General features: G+C 43.1%; 1 protein-coding gene across 7 annotated transcripts in view; it reads left to right on the top strand.

Moving 5' to 3' along the window:
- ETS1 (ETS proto-oncogene 1, transcription factor) overlaps positions 1-23,251 on the top strand; it is a 125,091-nt gene that overhangs the window by 42,273 nt on the left and 59,567 nt on the right. Inside the window, exon 1 of one of the 7 annotated variants that reach the window (XM_036930010.2) lies at positions 16,413-16,557. The exons of 3 other annotated variants lie outside the window; for them this stretch is intronic. In XM_036930010.2, coding sequence (XP_036785905.1) covers positions 16,527-16,557 — 31 coding nt within the window. In that variant the 5' untranslated portion in view covers positions 16,413-16,526. Of the gene's footprint in view, positions 1-16,412; positions 16,558-17,939; positions 18,359-23,251 lie in introns of those variants that run through there. 3 more of the 7 variants (XM_057491037.1, XM_036930012.2, XM_036930009.2) reach the window with 3 other exon arrangements.

Below are 23,251 nucleotides of genomic sequence, written 5' to 3'. Positions count from 1 at the left end.
GCTATGTGAAGTAAGCCAAGAGGAGAAATACAAATACCATATGATTTCATTTATTTTGTGGAATCTAAAAACAAAACAAAATGAATAAAATAGGAGTAGACTTACAGACACTGAGAAGTGACTGTTGATTACCCGGAGGGTTTGGGGTGGGGGAGTAGATGGGGAGGGGGATAAAGGGGCACAAAAACTTGCCATCATAATATAAGTTGGTCAAATGGATGGTACTACAGCATGAAGAATATAGCCAATGTTTCTGTAACATCTTTCTGTGTTGACAGATAGTAACTGTACTAGTGGGGGTGAGGATTTAATAATATGAGTAACTGTTGAACCAGTGTGTTGTATACTTGAAACTAATAAAAGCTTGTATATAAATAATACTTCGATTAAAGAAAGAAGTTACTAAATTAAAAATGATGACAAAAAAACCCCCAAAACCTTTCAGAACAAAATCCAAAAATTGTTCTAAGAGACTTTTGTGTTCTGGTTCCTATCCCTCCAAGGCCAAGGGGCTTTCACATTTATTTCTATATCCCCAGTGTTTAGCCCAATACTTCCACAGAACAAAGGATGTGACAAGTATCTGTGTCCTGGTTGTCCAAATTCATCCTAATTCCTCAGTTGGGTCAGAGGTAATTCAAGGTGTTTGGCTGGTCGAGAGTCTCAGTTACATCAGAGTCCTTTTATTCTGTTCCTTATCAATCAACACATATTTATTGAGACCTTATTCTGCATGAAGTATTAGGGCCATAAGCCGGGGAGCACACTTGTCTTCAAGGAGCATCAGCATATCCTTGATGGGAAGTGAAGACAGACATAAACACGCTGGGTGGTCGGTGAGCAGCAGTTACCACTGTAAAGAGAGTATTTCCGCTGCAGAGTAGAGGAGGGAGAGATCAATGCAACCTGGCTCCCATGGCCTCTTTGCAGATTGCATGGAAGAGCAGGTGGAGGGAGGCTGACTTGGGGTCATTAATTTGTCCAAACTTGGTCAGGAGAACGAGAGCAGAGTTTGATTTGAAAGGAGTAGTTTTACTTATGTTTAGAATAGTGGTCTTTCTTGCTCTGCTTTATGTACCCAAGTTCATTGTTATTCTTTTCTTCTTTCCCCTGTGTTGATTTTCCCCTCCCTGGCTGTAATCTGGCCCTTCTTGGACCTTCCTGCCTGCCTTCAGAGATGAGTTTAGATACCACTCGTTGCCTCCCAACCTGAATGAAATGTTCCATTCGCTAGTCTGCTGCTCCTCACTTCATTAGCATTCCTGATGTTTATAAAGCCAGGAGATAATATTTTTAGGTTCCATTTGGAGTTGTGCAGGCAGCCTCTCTCTAAGCCACTTAGGAAGTTTAGAAAAGAAGGTCATGGAAATGTTAGATGTTTTTCCACTGAACCCGAGTTAAGCAAATGGTCTTGACATGATGCTCACAGACTCCACTAGACAAACTTTCCTGGATGATAAGAAATTCATTCTCTTTTATTTTTCTTGCCTTCACCTCTGGAAAAGCAGAGTTTTGGGTTTTTTTTAAACAACTTTATTGAAATAAGCTTTATCGAGATACAATTCACATACTATACAACTCACCCATTTAAAATGCATGATTTAAGCTTTTCAACATTTACAGAACTGTATATTAAATTCACAATTTAATTCTAGGACATTTTTGTCTCTCCTAAAAGGCATCACATAAGCATCCACAGTCCCTCCTATCCCTAGGCCCTAGGAACCACTGGTCTAATTTTTGTGTTTACAAATTTGCCCATTCTGGACTTTTCTTATAAAGGGAGTCATACAGTATGCAGCCTTTAGTGACCAACTTCTTTCACTATTTTCAAGGTTCACCTGTGTTGTGGCATATATCTGTACTTCATTCTTTTTTTTTAACCACTGAAAAATTCCATAATGTGGATTTCATTTATCCATCATTTGATGGACAATTGAGCTGTTTTCACTTTGTGTCTATTATAAATAATGCTGCTATGAACAGTCGTATGTAAGTTTGTGTAAACATACATTTTCATTTCTCTTGGGTTTATGCCTAGGAGTGGAATTGGAGGGTCATATGGCAACTCTATGTGTAACTATTTGTGAAACTGACAAACCTTTCAGAAGTGTTTGCACCATTTCTCATTCCTACCAGCAATGTACAAGGTTCCAGTTTCTACATGTCCTCATTAATAGTTGTTATTGTCCGTCTTTTTGATAGCTCTCTTACTGAATGTGAAATAGCATCTCATTGTGATTTTCATGTGCATTTCTTTAATGATTAATAATCTTGAGCATTTTTTCAAGTGCTTATTGGCCATTTGTATATCTTCATCGGAGAAATGTCTATTTAAATCTTTACCCAGTTTTTAACTGGGTTGTCTTTTCACTATTGAGTTGCAAGAGGTCTTTATGTAGTTTGGATATATAAGTTCCTTATCAGATATGTATGTTTCAAATCAGATATATGATTTGCAAATATTTTCTGCCCTAATACAGACTGTCTTTTTATTCTCTTGATGTTAAAATGGGCAGCACAAAAGTTTTTAGTTATGATTAACCCAATTTATCTGTTTTATTTTGTTTCTAATGCTTTTGGTGTCATATCTAGGAAATCATTGCCTAACCCAAGGTTAGGAATATTTACTTTTATGTTCTCTTGTAAGAGTTTTTTATCTTTAGCTCTTACATTTGGTCTGTGACCCACTTTGAGTTAATTTCTCTGCATAGTGTAAAGTAAGGGGTCCAGTTTCTTTCTTTGGTATATGTATATCTTGTCCCAGCACTATTTGTCAAAAGATTTTTCTTTCCCTATTGTCTTGGCACTCTGGTAAGCCTATTTTTAAATACATAGGCCACCTATATTCTGAACTGCTTTCTTAACCTATGACATAAATCATCATTTGTATTAAGTAGTTCTTCACCACTGATCAGTATGATTAAATGAGTATTTTTTGATGTGTGGGGAACTTAGTGGGTTGAAGATACCTGAGTTTGAAAGTCTGGTTTGGAATGTGATTATTTTATTTTGAACCTGAAAAAAAAACCCAAATTGACATTCATTATTTATTTTGAGCCAGATGCTGTCAAATATTTTACATACATTATCTTATTTAAATCTTACCAAAAAAATCCTGTGAGTTATTATTAACTCCATTTTATAGATGAATAAGCTGAACTTTATAGTTGAAGTAACTTGCCAAAAGTTACACTGGTGCTAAGTTTCAGTCCCTGAATTTTGGCTCAAGTTAGTTCAACTCTGTAGCCCAGCGTTAAAGTACTGTGTTGGGTTTGAGCAGGTTATGTAATATAATAGAAACCAGGAAAAGGCACCAGGAAGCAGCTACTATGTGTGCAATTTGTAAAGCATGCAAAAATCTGAGAACCTAATTATGCTAAATGCTTATCAATTTCCTTATCTCTAAATAGGAACATAACACCTTCATTAAACCCAAACAAACAATATTTAATTCTTAAGTTACTTCAGTGTATTTTAACTCTAAGAAGAAAAAAAAAATGCAGACTTTTCTGAAAAAATTTTATTAATTCATTTTATGAGTAAATTGTATAAATCTCATTTAATGCCAGTTTGTTTGCCCAAGTCATTAATATTGTACTTCTCCTTATTTTGTTTTTTGTCTTATTTCTGATAGGTTTCAAAAAAATTCACTGACATCTGTCTGGCAGACATCCCGAATCTATAGAGTTTGCGATAAATAGAAACTTTTAATAAAATTAATATATTTAATGTGGGCATCTTGAAGGAATAACCACTGTGAATCCAAGGGAAGCAGAAATATCTTACGTTGGAGGTGTCAAGACGTATTATGCCTGAAATCAGCCCCTTGAGTCTTCTTCCCCATCTCTTTTTGTTTTCATTCTTTCAGGTGCTTACTTGACTTTTGGTAAAGAATTTGGGGTATGTGACCTTAGAACAATGGAACATTTCCCAGAATGTATTGTTTGTGCATCTATAATGCCATGTCCTACTTGAAGTCTATATTGGAACATGTTTTTGTAAAATCCCTATTATGACCCGCTGCTCTTATTTCTAATGCGTCCCAATTTTTTCCTGCTGCAGAGAGAGAGGTGTGGCAGACTTGAACACTCTGAGCGCAGGAGTTTAGTTCATGTCAGTTTCCCTTGCCTTGTAATTCCCATGGGAAAGGGGCTGAGTCTTCCTTCTCCTTCCCTGAATTTCCAGTCCCAATTTTATTCCTCCTCTGCTTCACTCTTGAGCACAGGCAGATGCATCACTGGGGATCCTACTGTATCCACCTCCCAATGGCATCTTGGCTTATTCCTATTTTGAGAGAAGATGGGTAGGAATGAATGCTTTAATACTTTAATAGTCTCTTCTCCACCACACCAGTCCTTCCCTCCTTCTCCCCCTACCTGCACTTTCTTGGTGGGAAGATAATGACTCAGATGGCTTATGGTACATGAGTGAGAAAAGGTCTAATAAGAAATCCAAGAAATGATGACAAAATACTTGGCAGGAGAAAACCACATTTAAAGGTCTCCGAGTGGTAGGTGAGAGTGATTTGGGACATATGAATAATTGGAAAGAGGGAGCGGATGTGTCTCTTCAGTGTTTTGCACAGCTGACTTGGATCCGACTTGTGTGAAACACAGGAGAGACAGACACTGCATGCTCAGGGCTGGGATGCTTGCCCTCTGCCGAGACATTTCTCAGAGGTGCTGGGAGATGGTGTTGATGGAAGTGCATTGTGACCTCCCAGGCCAGAAGAGGTAAAGCACTGTGTTATTTCAATCACATGAAAGGCACTGTGCCCACTTACATTTAGTTCTGAGGGCAGTTTGGCACATCAAGGATTTAAAATGACCTAAACTCTATGAAGATAGTGGGAAATAAATGTCTCTTAATTGCTCTTCTAAGGGATTGCATTTGCAGAGCGACATGGCCAGCTTACCCTGAAATCATTGCTTAAATATTGGAATGTATTGACATGAACTATCACAGCTATACTCTGCACAATTCCAAGTTCTTCTTCCTTCTAACGAAAGCCTTCTTATGTGTCTTGATTTGTCTTTATTATGCCTTTTGATATTTCTCAGAACTTCACTTGGGTTTAGAAAGCAGCTCTTTCTCTCCCACATAAATGATGCTATTTTCTATTACCCAATGTACTTAATTCTTATACCCAGTATCTTCATGACAGTATTCACATTTATAGTACATAACTTCTTATCTGATGTTCCTACTCTTTGATTAAAGTGCTTTGATTATATGCATCTGATATTTCTATTTGAGTAATACTATGGCATTCATTTCCAATCATTCGTCTCTTTCTACAGTGTTTTCTATTCATTTTTGTCATAATTGCTTATTTCTGCCATGTAGTTTATTTGATCTGTCCTTGATAAATTAACAGGTGTGATTTTTTTACATGCTTACTACTTCAATGGCTGCTTTGTATTCATAGCAAGTTACAACTCGAGGAGACAGATCTATATAAAAATGAAGACCTATTTGTCTTCATTCATTATCCTATTTTCTGCATATCTTAGAAGTCTTGGATGAGTCTTCCTCTCAGGCAAAGTCTGAGAATGGAGGCACACCATGGTAGAAGCAAGTAATAAAGAGCTATTGCCAGCCAGAATCCAATTTTACAGCCTTCAATCTATTATGATCATTATAAAGTGGGCATTCCACTTTAGCAAGTAGGAAGCTCGCCAGAACAAAGTGACTGCCAAGTGAACGACAGGGCTTTCTCCCTGAGCCTCAGGTTGGAGACGCTGGACATTTTTTGTTGAAACAATTACGTTGGGCTACAGTGTGGTCGTGGATCTTCGTCTTCGTCTTTATTCCTTGATATCTCCCTCAGTGGGAAGGTGCCCTTGGATAGTAGAAAACCACATCTTTTTAAAAGTTGAGACTCCAAATAGCACTGTGCGTAGAAGGGAATTTATGCAAGCATCTTTAGGCAGTAACTTTTGCTACAAGGCTTTATGTTTTAGGGATGGGAATCATTCAATGACTTGGGCTGTTTTTAAATGTTTGGGGATTTGGCAGAGCTCAAAATCTGTTCTGCCAAGTACTTTAACTTTTTTTTTTAACTGCTAATCTTGAGGCCCATGAGTATTTCATGGGAAATTTAATTGAATGTGGGATTACTTTATAATTTAGTCATCCACTCATCTGTACAGGACATCCAAGAAGATTGGTGAGTCTTCTTAAAGAACATGGAAGGAAAGGTTTATATAGTCTAATGATTAAATGAGCTAGAAATCTCAAAGACTGTAGGTGGTTTGAAGCTTTAAGCTTTAGAGCTATTAAGTGGATTTAGAAAATGGCTAACCTGGTCTTCTTCCATTTTATCATTAAAAAAAGAAATTGTATCTGAAAAATGTGTGTGTGTGTGTGCATGTATAGGAGATTGGTCAATTTCAAGGGGAGAGGACCATGTCCCCATAAAAATAATGCTCTTTTCCAAGCACACAAGGCCATCTAGGCTTAGTTTTGCCATCTCAGATCACATTTAACATCAAATAGTTGTTTTTCATTTTTATTCATTCCTCAGTTTATTCATTATTTCATTCACTTATTCATTTATTCAGTTCACTATTCTTTCAACATTTATCAATCATTTACTGTGTCACTGTGTCCAAGTCACTGTGTTTTAAGCTGGAAATTAAAATTTGAATAGAATATGGTTCTTGCCCTCAAGAGCTGAGATTATTTTCAGCCATGTAAAAAGTGCTCAGTCGGCAGCTGGTATGTGCTGATTTGAAGGCAGTTTGTTGAGAGAGCACAGAGCAGGAAGTGCCTGATTTTTTCCAGGAAGACCAAGAAGCCTTTGGTGGAGGAGGGGAAGTTTGCTGCTGTGTCCCGGCAGATGTGTGGGACAGGTGAACCAGGGCTGTCCAGAAGGGAAGGGCCTGTAGAAGGTCACAGAAGCACAAGGGTGTGTTCAGGGACTCTAATAAGTCCAAGGACACTTTCGGCAAAGAAGGTGAAATGTGGTCCGCAAGGTGGGCAGGGGGCAATTTTGGCCTCTTGGGCTGTGCTTGGATTTCATCCACTTAGCAACAAGGAATGGGGGAATTTGTTATTTCTGTATCAGGTTTTAAAAATGTTGGTTCAAGTAGCTTTCTTTATCTCTCTTTCCTCTGTCAAACCTTTTGGAGCAGTTGTGCGTTGTCCTTGGTGCATGCCTGGGCACTTCTCCAGTGGGTAGAGAGCTGCCCACAGGGCCCCGCCAGTCTCGGTGACCTGATGAAAGTCCTTCACCAACGCTCTGCTCCGCTGCTGGTGGCAGCAGTTAACGCCAGTGCTGTGGATGATTCCCACCAGAGGCTTTACATTGTCACAGAAATGCTTCCTTCCCAGTCATCAATTTTTGAAATAATGTAAATTGCACCTGTTCCTTTGATCTGGAGTTGGCTAAAGTCTGAGCTATGGATGAATACAGAGCATGAACAAATGCAATTGTATTGATAAGATGGCTTTTTAGAGGCTAAAGATTGGCAAGAGGGGAGTTTATGAGAAGGGGGACATGGGCTTGTCTATCTCTAGGCGCTCTGTGGAGGTTTTGGACAGAGGAAAGCTAATCAGGAGACCTGCATGGGGAGAGAGGCGTGTCATTTAATTAGCTTTACAATGGGCTGACTTGAAGGCACGTGGTGGTTTTAATAGAGGGAGATAGATGTCCTTTTTTGCAGGGCTAATTGTTGGGAAAAAGCAGGGTCTTTGTTCAGGCCCAGCATGAGGGCTCTGATCTCTTGAAGCCTAGGGCTGCCCCTGCTTATAATTTTAGACAGGGCTATTCAAGGCTGCTCTGTAAAGAAAAGAAGAACAAGAAGAGTATTGTGTATGCAGGATCAGTGCCCAAACCTCCCCAAAGTCCCTAGGAAAAAAAAGAGAGTGCGAGGACCCAGTTTTGTGCATTTTGGAGTCTTTCCCCATCATTTATTTGCTACGCTTGTTGGAAAGGGCAAAGCTACACTTTAATCAACTTGGAGCTGAGGTGGGGTGACTTAACTAAACACCCCCCGAAAACCAATTAAATCCACTTTCTCATTAATATGGCACTAATCCTGCCAAAATGGAGCAGGAAACTAGTGAGGAGACTCTGTGTGTTCTGAGCTGCCAGCCCCAACGGCTAGGTGCCAGGCCCTGGGAGTGCCAGAATACAAATTATGGAGCTGGGATGGCCCCTAAATAAGTAAAATCTGTTCTGCTAGTGGGCATTGGCAGAGCTACAGTGGTTTCTGACTGGTGGCAGAAGAGCAATGTGAGATACCTTCCCTGGGGCTCTTTGAGCAACTGGTCAGCACAGGTATTTAACACCAGCAAGTAAAACACTTCATCTGAATTCCCAGCAGCGAGTCCAAGCTCAGAGGGAGTGTTACATGGGTCCAGAATTCTGTGACTAAAATGCACCTGTGTGGCACAATTAGAGATGGTTAGAGGTTTCCAGATTTACAGCACAAGTTGTTAGAACATTTTGGCTGTCAGAAAAAGAGATAGCCAGGGAAAGTGCAAGAAGTGGTGACACAAGCAAGGTCCTTTTGCTTAAGGTCTTACTTTGAGCAGGTTGTACAAAATCACAAAATGGGTATCAAACCTGCAACCTGGAGTGGAGATAATTCAACATTAGAAGGAATATTCCAGAAGGCAAATATTTCTCTCTTTGCTGCTAATGTGTAATGTAGCTGTGAGCGTATGATTAGAACTCCCATAACCGCACGTCATGTTCACATAATGGGAATCCACTCTCTTTCATCCAAGCGGATGGTGTCAAGATTCGTGTGATATGCATACTTAAACCTAAAATTATCTTTATTTTTATGCCATGCTTTAATGCCACACACCAAGAGGGACCACCATTTCCTAATCTCTTTGTGAGAACATGATACACCACAGCTGGGATTAACTCCCTGGGAAATTTTATGTTCCCTAAATCCAAAGTCACAATTCTGATTTTTCAAATTCGTACATAATAAGAGCAACAATGCGGAATGCTCATTCTGCGTCAGACACTATGTGAATCACGTGGCACACATTCATTCCATCTTTAGTTCAACTCTGTGAGTTGAGCACTGCGATCAGCTCCATTGTATAGATGAAGAAATGAAGGCAGGCTCTGTGAGGCCAAGGGACTGGCAGCTGGAGGGGGCCAACCCGAAACCCAATCTGTCTCTGCTGCCAAAGCTTGTGCTCTGTTAAGCTTGTACTTAACTGTTCCGCCTCCTCAGTTATTTTAGAGTTTGAGTGCATTCGGTGTAGTTAGGAAACCAAAGACTGAAAGTCGTTTTGGCAAGAAAGCGCGGGTCTTTGTATGGGCTCTTCGCAAGCAGGAACATTCATTTGGAGTTGTCTCTGTACCTCCACACCTCGGTTCAAGTCAATCCAATTTGAAAAATACCCTCCGCGAGAGAAAATATGAGTGCGCTGGAAATGAGCAGTAAACATGGACGTTGGGTCGCTCCTGGATCTGGAACAGTTGTGGCCAGCCATCTGATCTCTCTCAAAGTTGTGGAATCCCCTGAAAGAAAAGTCCATCATCTTTCTGATTTTTAAAAATTCACAACATTATTTAGAATTTTTAATTCCTGGAAAGGGATCTCTCCCGGGGAACCTGCCACAAGAGAGTGGAGGGCCCTTTGTTCTTCCTCCGTGGTCAGCTGCCAGCTCCCAACCCAGCTGCACCTCCCCTCTCTCCCCCCACCCCCGGGTCCCTCGTGGCCCTTCCCACCCAAGGCCTTTTTGTGATAAAGTCCTTCAAGATGCTTTCGCAGTCTGGGGAAAACACATGTTTCTGATCAACCTGATGAAATACATTTCCATGAAGAAGTAACTTTAACGTTTTCCACTTTGCTCATTCTCCACGTTACCTATCATTACCCATCATTTCGAGCCCTGAATACTTGAAAGGGCTTCAGAGGCCCGACTGATTAAATGGCGCCTTCTTGCGCGTCACACACGCCGGATTTGCTTCTCTCCTCTTCACCAACTCCAAGGAAGAGAGGTCTTGATTGTATTGGAGCCAATCCAGATAGATGAGATGTGAGCTGGGGTCTGCTCCACCTCATGCGTCAGCGCCACGATCATCCACTGCTTTCTGACTCCTTCACAAGGGGTGATGCAAGATGCAGAGCGAGCACAGCTGGCTTCTTGTAAATGAAGGAAGGCTTCATTTCTTTTTGGCTCTTAGGAACAGAGAAGTAAATGTGAGCTGTCACCCCAGAGAAGCTGACATATCCCTTCTTGAGGTTGTTTCTCAACCGTCAGCTTTGTATCATCCTTGGCATATTTGGTGCTCGGTAATTGCTAAATATGAATTATTACACTGGACACCCTAGACTTGATTTTATGGATTTATGTTCCTGCATGTTTATGAAGCTCAGATCCTGAGCACATGTTCTAGGACAGTACAATGCAAAAAGAGACTTGAAAGAGCAAGGGGGCTTAAAATATGCTGTGTGCTCCCCTTTCTCTTACTAGATTCAGCAATGGCAAAGGCAGGTCTGTATTCACTCACTATGACACAGGAATGCTGAAGGTAAGATAGGAATGGCTTCCTGAGTAAGGTGTTGTAGAGGGCCACGATGATGCACTCAAAGAATGTCATATTTACCGGCTTGTAAGATGTTCTCAGTGTGACCTGTTCAATTTTTTTCTTGGGCCTGTTACATGGACCTAGGTCTGGAGGAAGTGACATACGATAATGTATATTCCTGACCCTCATCGCAGCTCCGTGGCAATGGTGGACCCTAACCAAACCCATGTTTCCTTGGTTTCCATGGTTTAAAATCTGCCCTCTTTTTCATTGCAACATGTCCATTATCCATTAGCAGATAGAAGCATGCAGAGTAGCAGTCACTCACAGCCTAGCCTACTTTATGTGTTTTGTGCCACTTGTTAGGTGGCAGCAGCTCTGTGGACTGTCCCTGCTCTCTGTTGCCATCTCCTCTCCACCCATGCCCTGCCTCACTTAGTCGGGGATGCCTATGGTATGGCCACAGGATAAGAAATGCAACGCTTCTGGGGACCTGACCAGTTACGGCAAATTAGAGAAGGTGGCTGGGATTTGTTAACAGGCACTAGGCTCACTAAAAAGCATCTAACGGTCTATTTTTCCTTACAAAGATGGAGAAAATTGGGTTCACTGCATACAGTACAAATAACGGATACAGCAATTGTACATCTTACCTTCATGAAAATAAAAGATCCCACTTAAAGTTCAGAAAGTCCTGAGTACTGCTTCTGAGCAGCAGGCTGAGAACATAAGCGGTGCTGTATAAAAATTCAGAGGACAACAAAACAACTGGTTTGCTTTGTGGTAAGCCAAATGCCATTTTTTTTCACAAACAGATACATCCCTATGTACTCAGATGAAAAATAAAATGAATGTGGTGGCCTTAAGCAACATTTTCCTTTAAGGGCATGGGAGGTAGGAGAAGAGAGGAGCAGACTAAAACTTTATACAGATCTTTCAGTTGTAAAAGAAACACTTGGTTAGCTCTTTAATTTTAAGCTTTGGGTGGCTTTGACAGAACAAACCAACAAACAAAGTCCCACAGAAATAAAACTGATATCTGAGTTAAAGATCCATCTTTGGGATGTTGGGAAGTTATCTGTTTGTAATAAAATAATCAACATAGTTTATCAAGCTCCTACCATCTGGAGCTGAGCAAGGGAGGTTATAGTGACTGAAACCAGTGGCTACTGTAGGCAGCCCAGGGAGCAGATATGCATATTCAAATATTCACTAGGGTTGTGCTCCATTGCTGAGCACACTAGGGGCACCTTGCCCCATTGGGGAACGAGATGTTTGCATACAACGAATGTCCTTGTCTGGGAAAGACTGAGAAATACCCTGTGTGTTCCCTGTAGATTTTTAACTTGACCTTATCTTGCACTGACTGTGACCTTCTCCTGACGTCCTTTCTACTCTTTTGCAACTCTTCCAGCTGGGGGATCTCCCGTTGACTTGTTTTATTGTCATTCCATGACTCTTGGCCAGGTATGGCAATGAAACCGGCTCTGTGAAGGTTCTGGATACCTTACCAGGCCTTAATTTCATTTTGGAATCTTGGGTATTGAAGTCCCAGAATGACAAGGACATATAATCACTGTGATGCTACCTCCCTGTCTTGTCTCTCCTTCCTGCAAAATTCCTTTCCACTCTTCTGAGAGGAGTCTCTTCTGCTTCCTGCTGTACCATCTTCCCTTTTCCTATCAGGCAGGGCTATTTCTTCATCTAGTGCCGTATGCTTCCTCTGCTTGACTTCAGCAAGAACAGGATGGAGAAATTCTCTACCCCATCTCTGCTCCTATTATTTCTAGGGTGGTAAATGCTCATCCTTTGGGGCAATTGACTTGGCATTTCAAAAGGAAAGGGGGAGGAGGTGGGGGAAGATTGCACAATGAAATTATCTTAAGATTCAGACCACAACTGCAGAGAACATCTATTTTGAAGTCTGGTGTCTTTGGAACCCAAGAGAAAACAGGGTAGGAGAAAAGCAGGGTAAGATCAGAGGAAGGGCTTAGCCTTCTACCAGATGAAACCACCTGCAGCCTGGGCTGGGGCTGGGCTTCTCTTCTGGGGTATGGAGCTCCTTGCTAGGGGCTGGGTTCCCTGCTTCTGCCATGTTACTAAAGAACATTGGTTCTCCTGCCATCGTGCCAATGCCATCATCCCTCCACTGCTTCAAGAGGCCAATTTAGGGCAACTTAAATTGGGATACATATTGCAAGATCCCCCAAGGCTCACAGGGGAGCCTGCATTCTGTGTTATCCAGACCCAGGAGGGAGCCACACTCCCAGGAAATATGCTCAGTCTGCTTCAAGAAAGCAAACTGACCCTGGGTGTGGAGGGAGCCTCAGAACCCTGTAGCCTCGAAGGGCAGCTGCTCACCTCTTTCCATGTGAGCACAGCCTGATTCACTGTAAGAGAACTACATGATGTCTAAATTGGTGGATTTTAAAGTGTCACTTGGTCTGTGGATGAGGCCAATCCATCCCACATTGTTGGGGCTGCAGATGCAGCTGAATGGCTCATAATTACAGTCTAAAGAAACTGCAGACAGCAATAGAGCCAACCCAGACCCTTTCCCTCCTTATAGCCCATGCCAAGCTGTCTCCCCCGGGGAATGGTAGTGTGGTTGGCTGTGTTGCAATGTAAATGCCCAAAGACAACACATACGGTGCAGAGAAAACTGTTAGATTTCTGGAAATTGAGTCTGATCATTTATCTGTTCCTGTATACACTGTGTCCTGCTTCATGCCTCAGGAGGGTTCAGTAACAGACTAAGCTGAATGACAGTGACTTCTGCAAATGTGGTATCTATAAATGCAAGAAGATGCCAAGGAGAGAACTGCCATTAGGGGACCCCATTCTAGCACTGACACTGCCTTCTTTGGGCTGTAGCCTTGGGCAGAATGATTCACTCTCTCCAGCTCCTTTTTCCCTCTGGTAAATAGAGGGCTGGACCCGACTATCTCTAAGAAATTCCCAACTAGCTCAACATGTGACGAAACCGAGATCTAAAATTTTGTCTCCAAAAGAGGCACCAAAAACATTGTCTTCCTTCTGAACTTGAACTTCAGCTATTCTCTGACTTAAAATAAATGCAAATTTGCAGTTTCTCTTGTAATCAGGTAGTGCTGGAGCTTCTCCAGGGAGGCCAAAGCTGAGCATGATCCCCAAGTCAGGACCTGAGGAAGGGGCTTGAAGAGATTGTTCAATTAAACTTGATCATTCTCCCTTTCTCACTGTAGACAGTTCAGGTAAATAGGGTTCAAGCTTCTCTGCAAGGGGGAATGACCACAGAAAAGAGATTAAGATGATTTCTCGCATTGTCTGCCTTTTACTGGATCTTCGTAGCAGTAACAAAGACTTAACTACAACTGAGCACTTTTTCTGCCCTAGACTCTGTGCTAAGTGCTTTGCATGCGTTATCTCATTTAATCCTGCAAACATCCCTGAAGGTAGGTGCTTTTAGTCCCTCCTTTAAACATGGAGAAACAGAGGCCTGTGGTCATTGAAGTGTTTTATGTGCAGTATTTCAGCTGGCTATTTGGTAGAGCTAGAATTGGAACCCGAGTCTTTGTTCAGAGCCTACTCTACTGTCTCTCATCCTTGTTTGATTGTGGAGAGGCCCCCCAGGGCAAACAGGCTCCCCAGTCCTCCCCTCTTCCCTCCCAATTGCAGCTCTTCTTATGCTCACTGTTTATTGTACCTTCCAAACAATAGCTAATGAATCTGTATTATATGGTAGGATGAGCCAGGGGTGATTGTATTCCCTGAAACAGAGATGAGGTTGTGACACAAAAAGGTTAAGTGGCTTTGGTGAGGTCACAGAGCCAGCCCACAGTTAGTGACAGCAGAGCTCTGAGTCCCCAGTTGGGTTCTTGAACTGACCCCACAGCCTTTTGGCACCAGCATTTAATTAAGAGAGTTGTTTTCGTTTTCCTTTCGATCTCCACTTTTCCATTTTATTGCCTCTGGATAACGGTATATATTGAAGCCCCAGGCATTTTTCTTCCCCAGTGTGCTTTTTAATGACTCAACTTATCACATAGAAACCACTTGCTGTAGAGTTAAGTTTTTAGAAGCCTGTTCTGTGTGTGACAGGGGCTGTTGCCTTTTCTCGGAGAAAAACAACCACAAACGCAACTCAGACAGGTTGTTAATAGAGGACTTTTTTTTTTTTTTTTTTTTTTAAATCTTACATTTAAACCAGTAAACATCTGTGAGTCATAAACTTGTTCTGGATCAGCCGTTAGTGGTCTGAATGTTTCTGCACCTATCTGCAATAAAGCATATTTTAGCTCAAAACTCAGAGATCCTTTGGTGTGTGGAAGTTCGAGATTCAGGAAATAGACAGCTTACTGTAGCACACTTTTGGAGAGGAAGTCTGTCTTCCATGATCGTTTTAAATTAGATGTATTTATATTTCTTTTATACTGAAGTTGGGATGGAGTTGAGGGAGGCGTATAAAAAAGAAAGTATGTTTTTTATATACTCCATGTGTTTCAGGGAATTCTTGTAAAGATGTGACTATTTTCTAGATAATATTAAGTGCACACCCCTATCCTCCCAACTCCTGCTGCTTTTTTTGGCCCTTATTGATATGCTGCTCCTAGTTTTAAGAAGTTTCAGCATTGGCTGAATGGAATTCCCTGTCTTAGGAATGTTTAAAAATACACTTTTGTTTTCTCCTAAATGCAGGAGGAGGAGCAGACGGTTGTATTACAAGCAAAAGCAAAGAAATTATTTCCTTGATTGATTTTTCTTTAGCGCCTTAAGAATCAGATAGAGGCTTGATACAGCTGTCTTGTGGGACAAAGGGCAGACCTTGAGGTGGAGTCGCTGACATTTTTTAGTTCATCTTAACAAGCCATAACATATCCAACAAACTTAACCTTTGAATTAAAAAAGAGCTGGTGGCAATGTAGAAGCCCGTCACCACCAGGAACTTGACAGTTTATTATTCAATACATACTTATTGAGCAGCTTGCATTGTAAGATACAAATGCCATCCTTAGATGTTCTAATCTACCTGTGTCCTACTAACAAGAATGAAAATATCCCTTATCAAAACTGATTAATCAAAGAGGATACTCAGAGGCCTGATTGGATTAATATCCCAAGTATGTAAGAAATATTTAAAATTTTCTGTGTTAGTGTTTCTTGTCCTAAAACTGAAGTTTCAGTCAAGTCTGAGGTTAGATGCATAACTTCTGGCAACATCTCTATTCATAATTTGCCTCAAGTAGAAGGAACTTTCATGGAGGTGGTGAGTGGTGGTCCCTGGCTATCCTGCCAACACTCCTGTTTTATCCGACCCCGTTCCTTGCTCTGGACATTCAAACATTTTGAGCTTCTGTGCTTCAGGTTAGAAAAGGATGATTGACAAGTGAGCTGTCATTGTTGAAGGGTTGAAGGAATAAATTCCCCCGGTGCCAGTATTTATGTGTAATGATGGCAGGCTCTTTCAGTGTCTGATGTGGCAGGGTTGTTAGCAGCAGTGTTTAGGTTAGCCTGGGGAAGAAAGCTGAGGGGCGACCTGGGGTAGGGAGAAAATGATTTGCTGGGGAAAAGCTCTGTTTGAAAATAGTGAAGTATTCACACTTTGATTTAAAAATACCAGCATTTTCTTAACACAACATCAATAAAACAAAATTCCCCAAGCAACTCTTGATTTGCTCCGTTTTCTTGCTGATGTATTTATTCATAGTGGGTAAGGCAGGATTGGTTCAAGATCTGTTCCTTGCTCCTCATTTGGATGTGTAAATGTACAATTCATTCATCAGCTGTTTCCTCCTGCTTTTCCCAGGATCAGAACTGTCTGTTCTAGTCATCTGGAGGCCCGCATTGTTTTCTCATACCTTTTGGAAACACAGCTGGCTTTCAACAATCCTTCAAAAATTAGGATTAGCACATACAATATTTTGCTCTGGTCCCTGAAGGAGGGGCACAATCTGAAGTTTGAACCAGGGGCTGGAGATTTATTTTCTATTCTTGGCTCCTTTCTTCTTCATTTGCTGTGGAAACCTGCACGTTATGAATGCTTCAAGGAGACAAAACTGGCATTAAAGGTAAGCAGGTGATCAGAGGCAGAGGTCACAGCTCCGGGCAAGTGGTGGGAGTTCAACATATGCTTAGAAACCAGGAAACAGTATTAAAAATAACTTTCTCTAAGGTTGTTCATAAAGATTCATGTTTAATCTTTTAGTTAATCACAGATCTTAATGCCTGGCTCTAGGTGTGGATATATGTCTATGTGTTTAGTCTCTGTCTACTGGTTGATTTGTTAATGAGAACCAACTCTCTTCCCTTATGATAACCAATATATCAGTGGCAAAACATTCATTATTCGGGATCATGTTGTAGTATCCCAAGGGTCTGGAGTTCCTAAATGGAATGGGGGCTTGCACTGTGATTCTGTCATGGCTTCCAATGATGTACTCCAGAAATTCAAAACCTCAGAGCCTCTGCTTCACTTTTTTGGTGGTGGCAGTAGTGGGGTTGCCAGTTTTATCTAGTTGAGGAGAATCTGTGGAAAGGAAGACTTAACTCTGGTCAATAGTGATCTAATTAGAGGAAGGAACAATAGCTCCCCCACCCCACCCCGAAACCCGACCACTGCTGTAGGTAAACGGGAAGCTTATGGCAGCCCATGGTTGAATTCTAAGTTGGGGGTCCTTTTCTGGACTCTTACAGTATGATGCAAAAGAATTGGGCCTCTGTTTCAGGGTCTCCACTAGGCTGCCCTGGGCTTCATCCTTGGAGGGCAGCGAAACAAGATTTCTGCTCACGAATGATGCCTCCGTCATTTCTTAACTGCTTTCTTTCTTAAGGACGGCACGGGTGGGGTCTAAGAAACCGACGGCTCCTTTGGAAACAAACACAGCCCCCATTTCTGACTCACGACCCGGCTAGGGTCCAATATCCATAAAGCCCTTCGAGGACACTGGCTCCCCAATCCCCCCTGCGCCCGCTCGCACGCACGCCCCTTCGTCCGCATGCCTCACGTCCTGTGTGTCAGTCTTTGTGAATGAATGATGTACACGCACTCGGAAAACTATGCTGCTGCGGGGAGGGGGCAGGGCGGGTGACCAAGCCCTCAAGAATGCGTGGAGAATCGGCCGGACTTTCCCCAGCGGCGCGGGCAGCCTCTGCGCGCAGCCCTTCGGCCCCGGCCCTGCCCGCTCGGCCGCGGGCTCGGCGCCCCGCTGCAGGGTCAGCGCCTCAGGCCCGACAGCCCGCGGAGGGCGCGGGGCGGCGGAGCTCCGCCCGGCTTCCTTTCGGTTTGGGCCGCCGCCGGCGATTGGCCGCGGGCCGTGGGCCCGCCCCGCCCCCTCTGCCGCCCCCGCGGCCCCTCCCCTCCCCCCCGCGGAGACCAGGGGGCTGGGGGGCCGGGCGCGCGGAGCGGGCGGTCGCGGCTCGGCGCGCGAGGCACGCCCCGAAGGGGAGGGCAGAGCGCGCGGGCGAGGGCGGGCGACAGCGCGGGGAGAGCGCGGGCGAGCCGGAGCTGCCTGCCGGCTGAGCGGAGGCAGCGGGCCGCGGACGCGGAGCGGGAGCGGGGCGAGGCTGGGACCCGGGCGCGCGCACTCGGCCGCCAAGTGCCAACTTCCCCGGGGAGAGGGCCGGGCGCGCACCGTCTGGGCGCGGCGCAAAGTCAGCGGAAACTGCAGATTTTAGGGAAGAAAGTCGGATTCCCCCTGTCCCCTGCCCCTGGTTACGAATCCCCATTAAAAAGAAAAACAAGAAAAACAGCAAACTTGCTATAATCCTGTCCCCCCACTCCTGGCACCATGAAGGCGGCCGTCGATCTCAAACCGACGCTCACCATCATCAAGACGGAAAAAGTCGATCTGGAGCTTTTCCCCTCCCCGGGTGAGTGGTGACTGCCGAGGCCCCCACCCCGGCTCTCGACCAGAGGCCGGCGCGGGGCGGGGGCCCTCCACTGCTCCCCCTCTTTGCTCTTCCCTTCCAGGCAGCATGTTTCTGCCTGAGCGGGGCGATGCTGGCGGCAGCTGGAGCAAGGTAGAGATGAGGAGGGCTGTTGGTGGCCCGAGACCCTTGCTTGGGGGCTATTTATTTTCACAGCTGTGTTTCTGTGAGTAGTGGGAAAACGCTTATAGAATGGCCACCACCCCTATTCGTTTTTTTAAAATTTCTCTAAATGAGCGAGAACCTCTGGCCTCAGTAGTTAATGTTAGAGGGGTGGGCATCGTCCAGAGGACATCCTCCCCTGACCCTGCACCCCCTTACCCAGAATTAGAGCTGGACGCGGGGGCCCTGGCAGTGAGAGCGGAATGGGGTCTAACTGCCTGGCCTTCAAGCACATTTTCAAATGTCTTGCCTTTCTGAGCTCCACTGTCACATGTCCCTTTGCCGTCTACCTCCTCTCTTCTGGGTTGAGGGTAAGGAGATGGGAGGAGAACTGAAATTATCATCCGAACTTCAGGACGCATCCCGATTCCGTTTAGGCAGATCATTCACTTTATCCATTTTTCTAATCTGCCATAAATTTGTCCTCTAGTACCAAAGATCTGTTAGAAGAGGGAAAACATCCCAAAACCTGATATGAATTTGGGTCTTCGATTGGTGGTTTATCCAACTCTTTTGACTGGAAGGATTTGAAGAAGAATGGGGTAGGAAAGAAATTTAATTTTGTCTCAGACACAGTTTTTGAAGTTAAGCAGTTTAATGGAGTCTGGCCCTCCAGAATTCCTGGAATAAATGCAGTGTGAGAAGAAAAGATGCTTTCTTTGAGGATAGGGAACTGCCCGCTGTCCTTAGAGATCAGTGATTTGGGAAGTAAAGGTATAAGGAAGATAGAGACAGAAGGTGATACTGTGATACTTTCTGGAAAATAATTTTAGTAACATGTTCTGTTGTATCCGATTATCAGTAAATTTAGTTGCTGCTCTCTGGTTAACACTTCTCTGGTTCTTACTTATTTTAACCCTTTCTTAATCTGCTTAAACTTTCCAAGCAAGCCAAGCTGATGTTTCGTCGTTTGGGGATCCTTCAGAAATGTTAATGAAGACAAGGTCATGTCCTCCCCTCTTAAGACCATCTAACATTCAACCCCGGTGTATTGCTCTCTGGGAAGTGCACAAAGAAGGCTCAGCTTGTTTGCTGTCACAAGGATGGTGATGGTCAGAGCAATGCTGAGACCAGCTAGAACTGTGGGGGCATTTCAGGCACTTGGAACTAGGATTCAGAAATGGTGTCCCAACGATGGGTGCATTTGGGGCTTCAGGGAAGCTGGAATAAATTCTGTTAGTCACAACTGATTCAAACCATTTATAAAAGAAGTGAAAAGACAGTTCCCAGCAAAGATATAAACTCAACTAATGGGTTCTTTCCTTAAGAATGGCTTGTTTATATGTGTGCTTATGGGGACGAGACAGATTTTGGTCATCTGGGATATATCGTGGAGATATGTCAGTTCACATACCTACAATGGATTTTGTGTGCTGGAAATGAAAAAGAGCCCCTGGCAACACATGTTTTAGATCACAGGGAAGAGCTAAAGCAATTTTTGGGGGCAATTTAATATTAAATAATAGAGATTTTAAGTATATGGTGCTGTTATTTTTGGTTAGTGATAAAGGTAAGCCCTGGGCAATTAACTTTCCTTAGCTTTCCCATCTATAAAGTTAAGGCCTAATGCTACAGTCAACAGCCATTATAATAAGCACCTTTATTGTGCCTCTGTTTTTCAAAAAGGTTTACAAGCCACTGAACAAGTTTTGTAAGCAATCGTCAATACAACAAAATTTCAGCTGAACCAAACAATTGCAAAAAATCTTCTGCCATTCATTGTAATGAAATTTGATTTTTGGCACTATCTTGGGGAAAATAGAGAAACGTGAAAATACATAGAGAGTATAATAACTAAATTTCAGTTTATTTTTTTCTGCATGTTTAGTAACATGTATGTGAATATTACACCCTGCCTCAGAGAGGGAAATAGAGGCACAGAGAAGCTAAGTCACTTACCTAAAAATATCTAGTGAGCCAGCACCTGATGTAAAATTAATCCCTTTTTCTAACTTCTCGTTGTATGTTGCCTTGAGCAATACTGCAAGTTAACTTTTGAAAGCTCAGCAAAGAAACGTCAGTTGAGACTTAAACTTGCAGGTGCAAGGATGGAAGAAACATTGGCCAGGGCTGCCTGCTTTTGTTGGTGGGAGGAGAAGACATTGGCTAACTGGGGTTTTGCTTTGCCCATCAGACCATATAGGACATGTGTTTAAAGTTTAACTTCTCACAGTGTGGCTTTGTGTCCACAGCTGTGACTTAAATATTTGTCAGAATGATTCTTTGGGTTATTTAGTTTCATATGTGTGGAGACAACTACTTTGGGATCTTATCTGATTTAAATGATTAAACCAGGATCCCCCCACCCCCACTCCACCCCAGTATGTGTGAGCCAAAGTAAGGCAGTAGGGAGGCGGTGTCGAAACAGGAGTCCTGGATTTATTTGCCTGTCTGTGGCTTGGACCTGGTGAAGAACCTTTACTTACTTTTGTCCTAGATTGAGACCTCACAAGATTTTTGACGGCTTTGAGAGTACCAAAGTAAAAATTATTTGAAATGACATTGGAATTGAATATTCCTTGTAAGTTGAAAGCTGGATACGCCGTCTTGATTGCAATAGGTGACTGCAGGGGTCTCAGATCTTAAATGAGCTAAAATGAACAAAGCCACCGAGTGTCCAAGGAGTTTCTCCTGGTGTGGAGCTTGCTGAGAAGGGGTGGGGGCTGAGTGTCAAAGCAGAGACATTCTCAAGCCACTTAGTGTTTCTTGTCCTTCCCCACTCCGCCTTCTTGGTAAGGTGAGCATAAAGCCCAGGGAAGGAGTGGGCGTTCTAATTCTGGATGTTTGCTATTTTACAAGGGTACATGGGTCTGTCTTTTAACTGCAGAGAAGGTCCATCGTCTGGGACCTGAATTGTCCTTAGGGATAGGAAGAAGCTTTGTCCCTTTCCCAGGCCCTTTGGTCAGTCTTTGTATTTTCATCAGTGTGGACAAAAAAGAAGGGTGGAGCTACCCAGTCTATTAGGATCGCTTTGTCACTGTACTTCCTGACCCCATGGACCGCACTCCCAGTAGTGAACAAAGAACCCAGAGGCTCAGAGCAGGTACTCTGGAGCTAGCCTGTCTGGGTTTGCATCCCAGCTCTGTCACTTCCTAGCTGTGTAACTTGGGACAAATTACTTAATCTCTCTGTGTTCCAGCGTTTGCATCTATACAATGCGTATAATAATTGTTCGACCACATAGGGTTGATAGAATTATATCTACTAGTGCGTGCAAAATCTTAAAATAATGCTGACCTATAGTAAGTTCTATTTAACAGTTAACTCAAAAACAATTAACAAAAAATGACCCTGACCAGTGCAGAATTTTCAGGGGTGCTTGCAGTATTTCATGGGGGCCACCTCTGTGTTATGAACTCCCCCTAATTTCTTATTTGAGAGGGAAAGAAGAATAAAGTTAAAGAGACTCGCCTTTTCACCTGCTTGGTTGAGATCACATGCTGATGAAGTTCCATTCTGTGCCCCAGGTAGCTTTCAGAGTACCAGAGTGTCTCGAGGTCCCAAATGACAGTTAAGGGCACAGGGATCAGTCAGTCACTTTGGGTGATAGAGGTGGTCAGCAAGAAGGCCACCACGATCAGGGACCAGAGGGACATTTGAAGGGTGGATGAAAAAAAAGAGTGTTTCAATTATGCAGACTTGAGAAATGCATCATGTCCAGTTATTATAAAGTATCTCACATTTTATTTATTTATTGGGTTGGCAGAGCTTACATTCCTGGCATTTTTGTTTGGTTTGTATTGCTGTTTTTTTCTTTTTTTTTGGTCTGTAATTTTTTTTCTTTCTTAAAGAGACCAGACCACCCTGTAGGAGGATTACCTTCCTCTAGAAGACAAACCATCCCATGGCCAAGCTCCCAGAGCCCAGCTTGCTGTGGACTCTGTTAAAATCTCTGCAAAACTGAGAGCTGGTTAGTGTAGGTCAGGATTTTTCAGGAAAGCGTGGGGCCTCGTTTCAAAGAGCACAGATAACTTTGTAATGGCTATAGCGACAGCATAGTTACAGATGCCTCTCTCATTTGTAGAATGAGTACACCCTGGCTATGGTGGCATTCCATGAGCTTGCATGGAAGTCAGATTCTTGCCATTCACAAGTTGTAGGGATGTTTCTGAAACATCTAATGAACCTGCATTATCTACCTACAGTTTTACATAAGCTAGCACTTTTACACTTGACACTGGTTCTGGTGGGGAGAGGTATTATTTGATCCATTTTTCGGATGAGAAAAGTGATATTCAGAGAGATGCATAATTTGCTTAAGCTCACATTATTAGACATTTACAAACTGATGAGCTGTTTTAGGCATTGTATACCTAAAGCGAACATGTTATTCATATTATTTGCGGAAACTCTGGAAATGAAAAGGGGGCATGAGAAGGCAGCGATGGCTGGTGCTTTAGGGGTTGAAGAGGTGCAGAGGCTCCCTGCCATCCTGCATGACCCCTCTGAGCTTGGGCAAAGGGTGTGTTCCATGGCTGTCTCCAGGCCTGGCAATCCAGATGTGTCACTTTTCAGAAGAAACTTGAAGGTTTGAGTAACGCTTGTTGCTTCAGATCACCAAGCAGAGAACCAGGGGTCTTACTTTCCAACATCTTCCAGATGTACTTCTCTCTTGCACAGGTGGGGAGGTGGTGATGCTCATTTCCAAGGTTACATCCTTCCTGGAACCTCCTG

The sequence above is a fragment of the Manis pentadactyla genome, chromosome 13 (assembly GCF_030020395.1).
Source record: "Manis pentadactyla isolate mManPen7 chromosome 13, mManPen7.hap1, whole genome shotgun sequence".
NCBI lineage: Eukaryota > Metazoa > Chordata > Mammalia > Pholidota > Manidae > Manis > Manis pentadactyla.
Note: the sequence above shows the minus strand (reverse complement) of the source record. Positions and strands in the feature narration are given on the sequence as shown.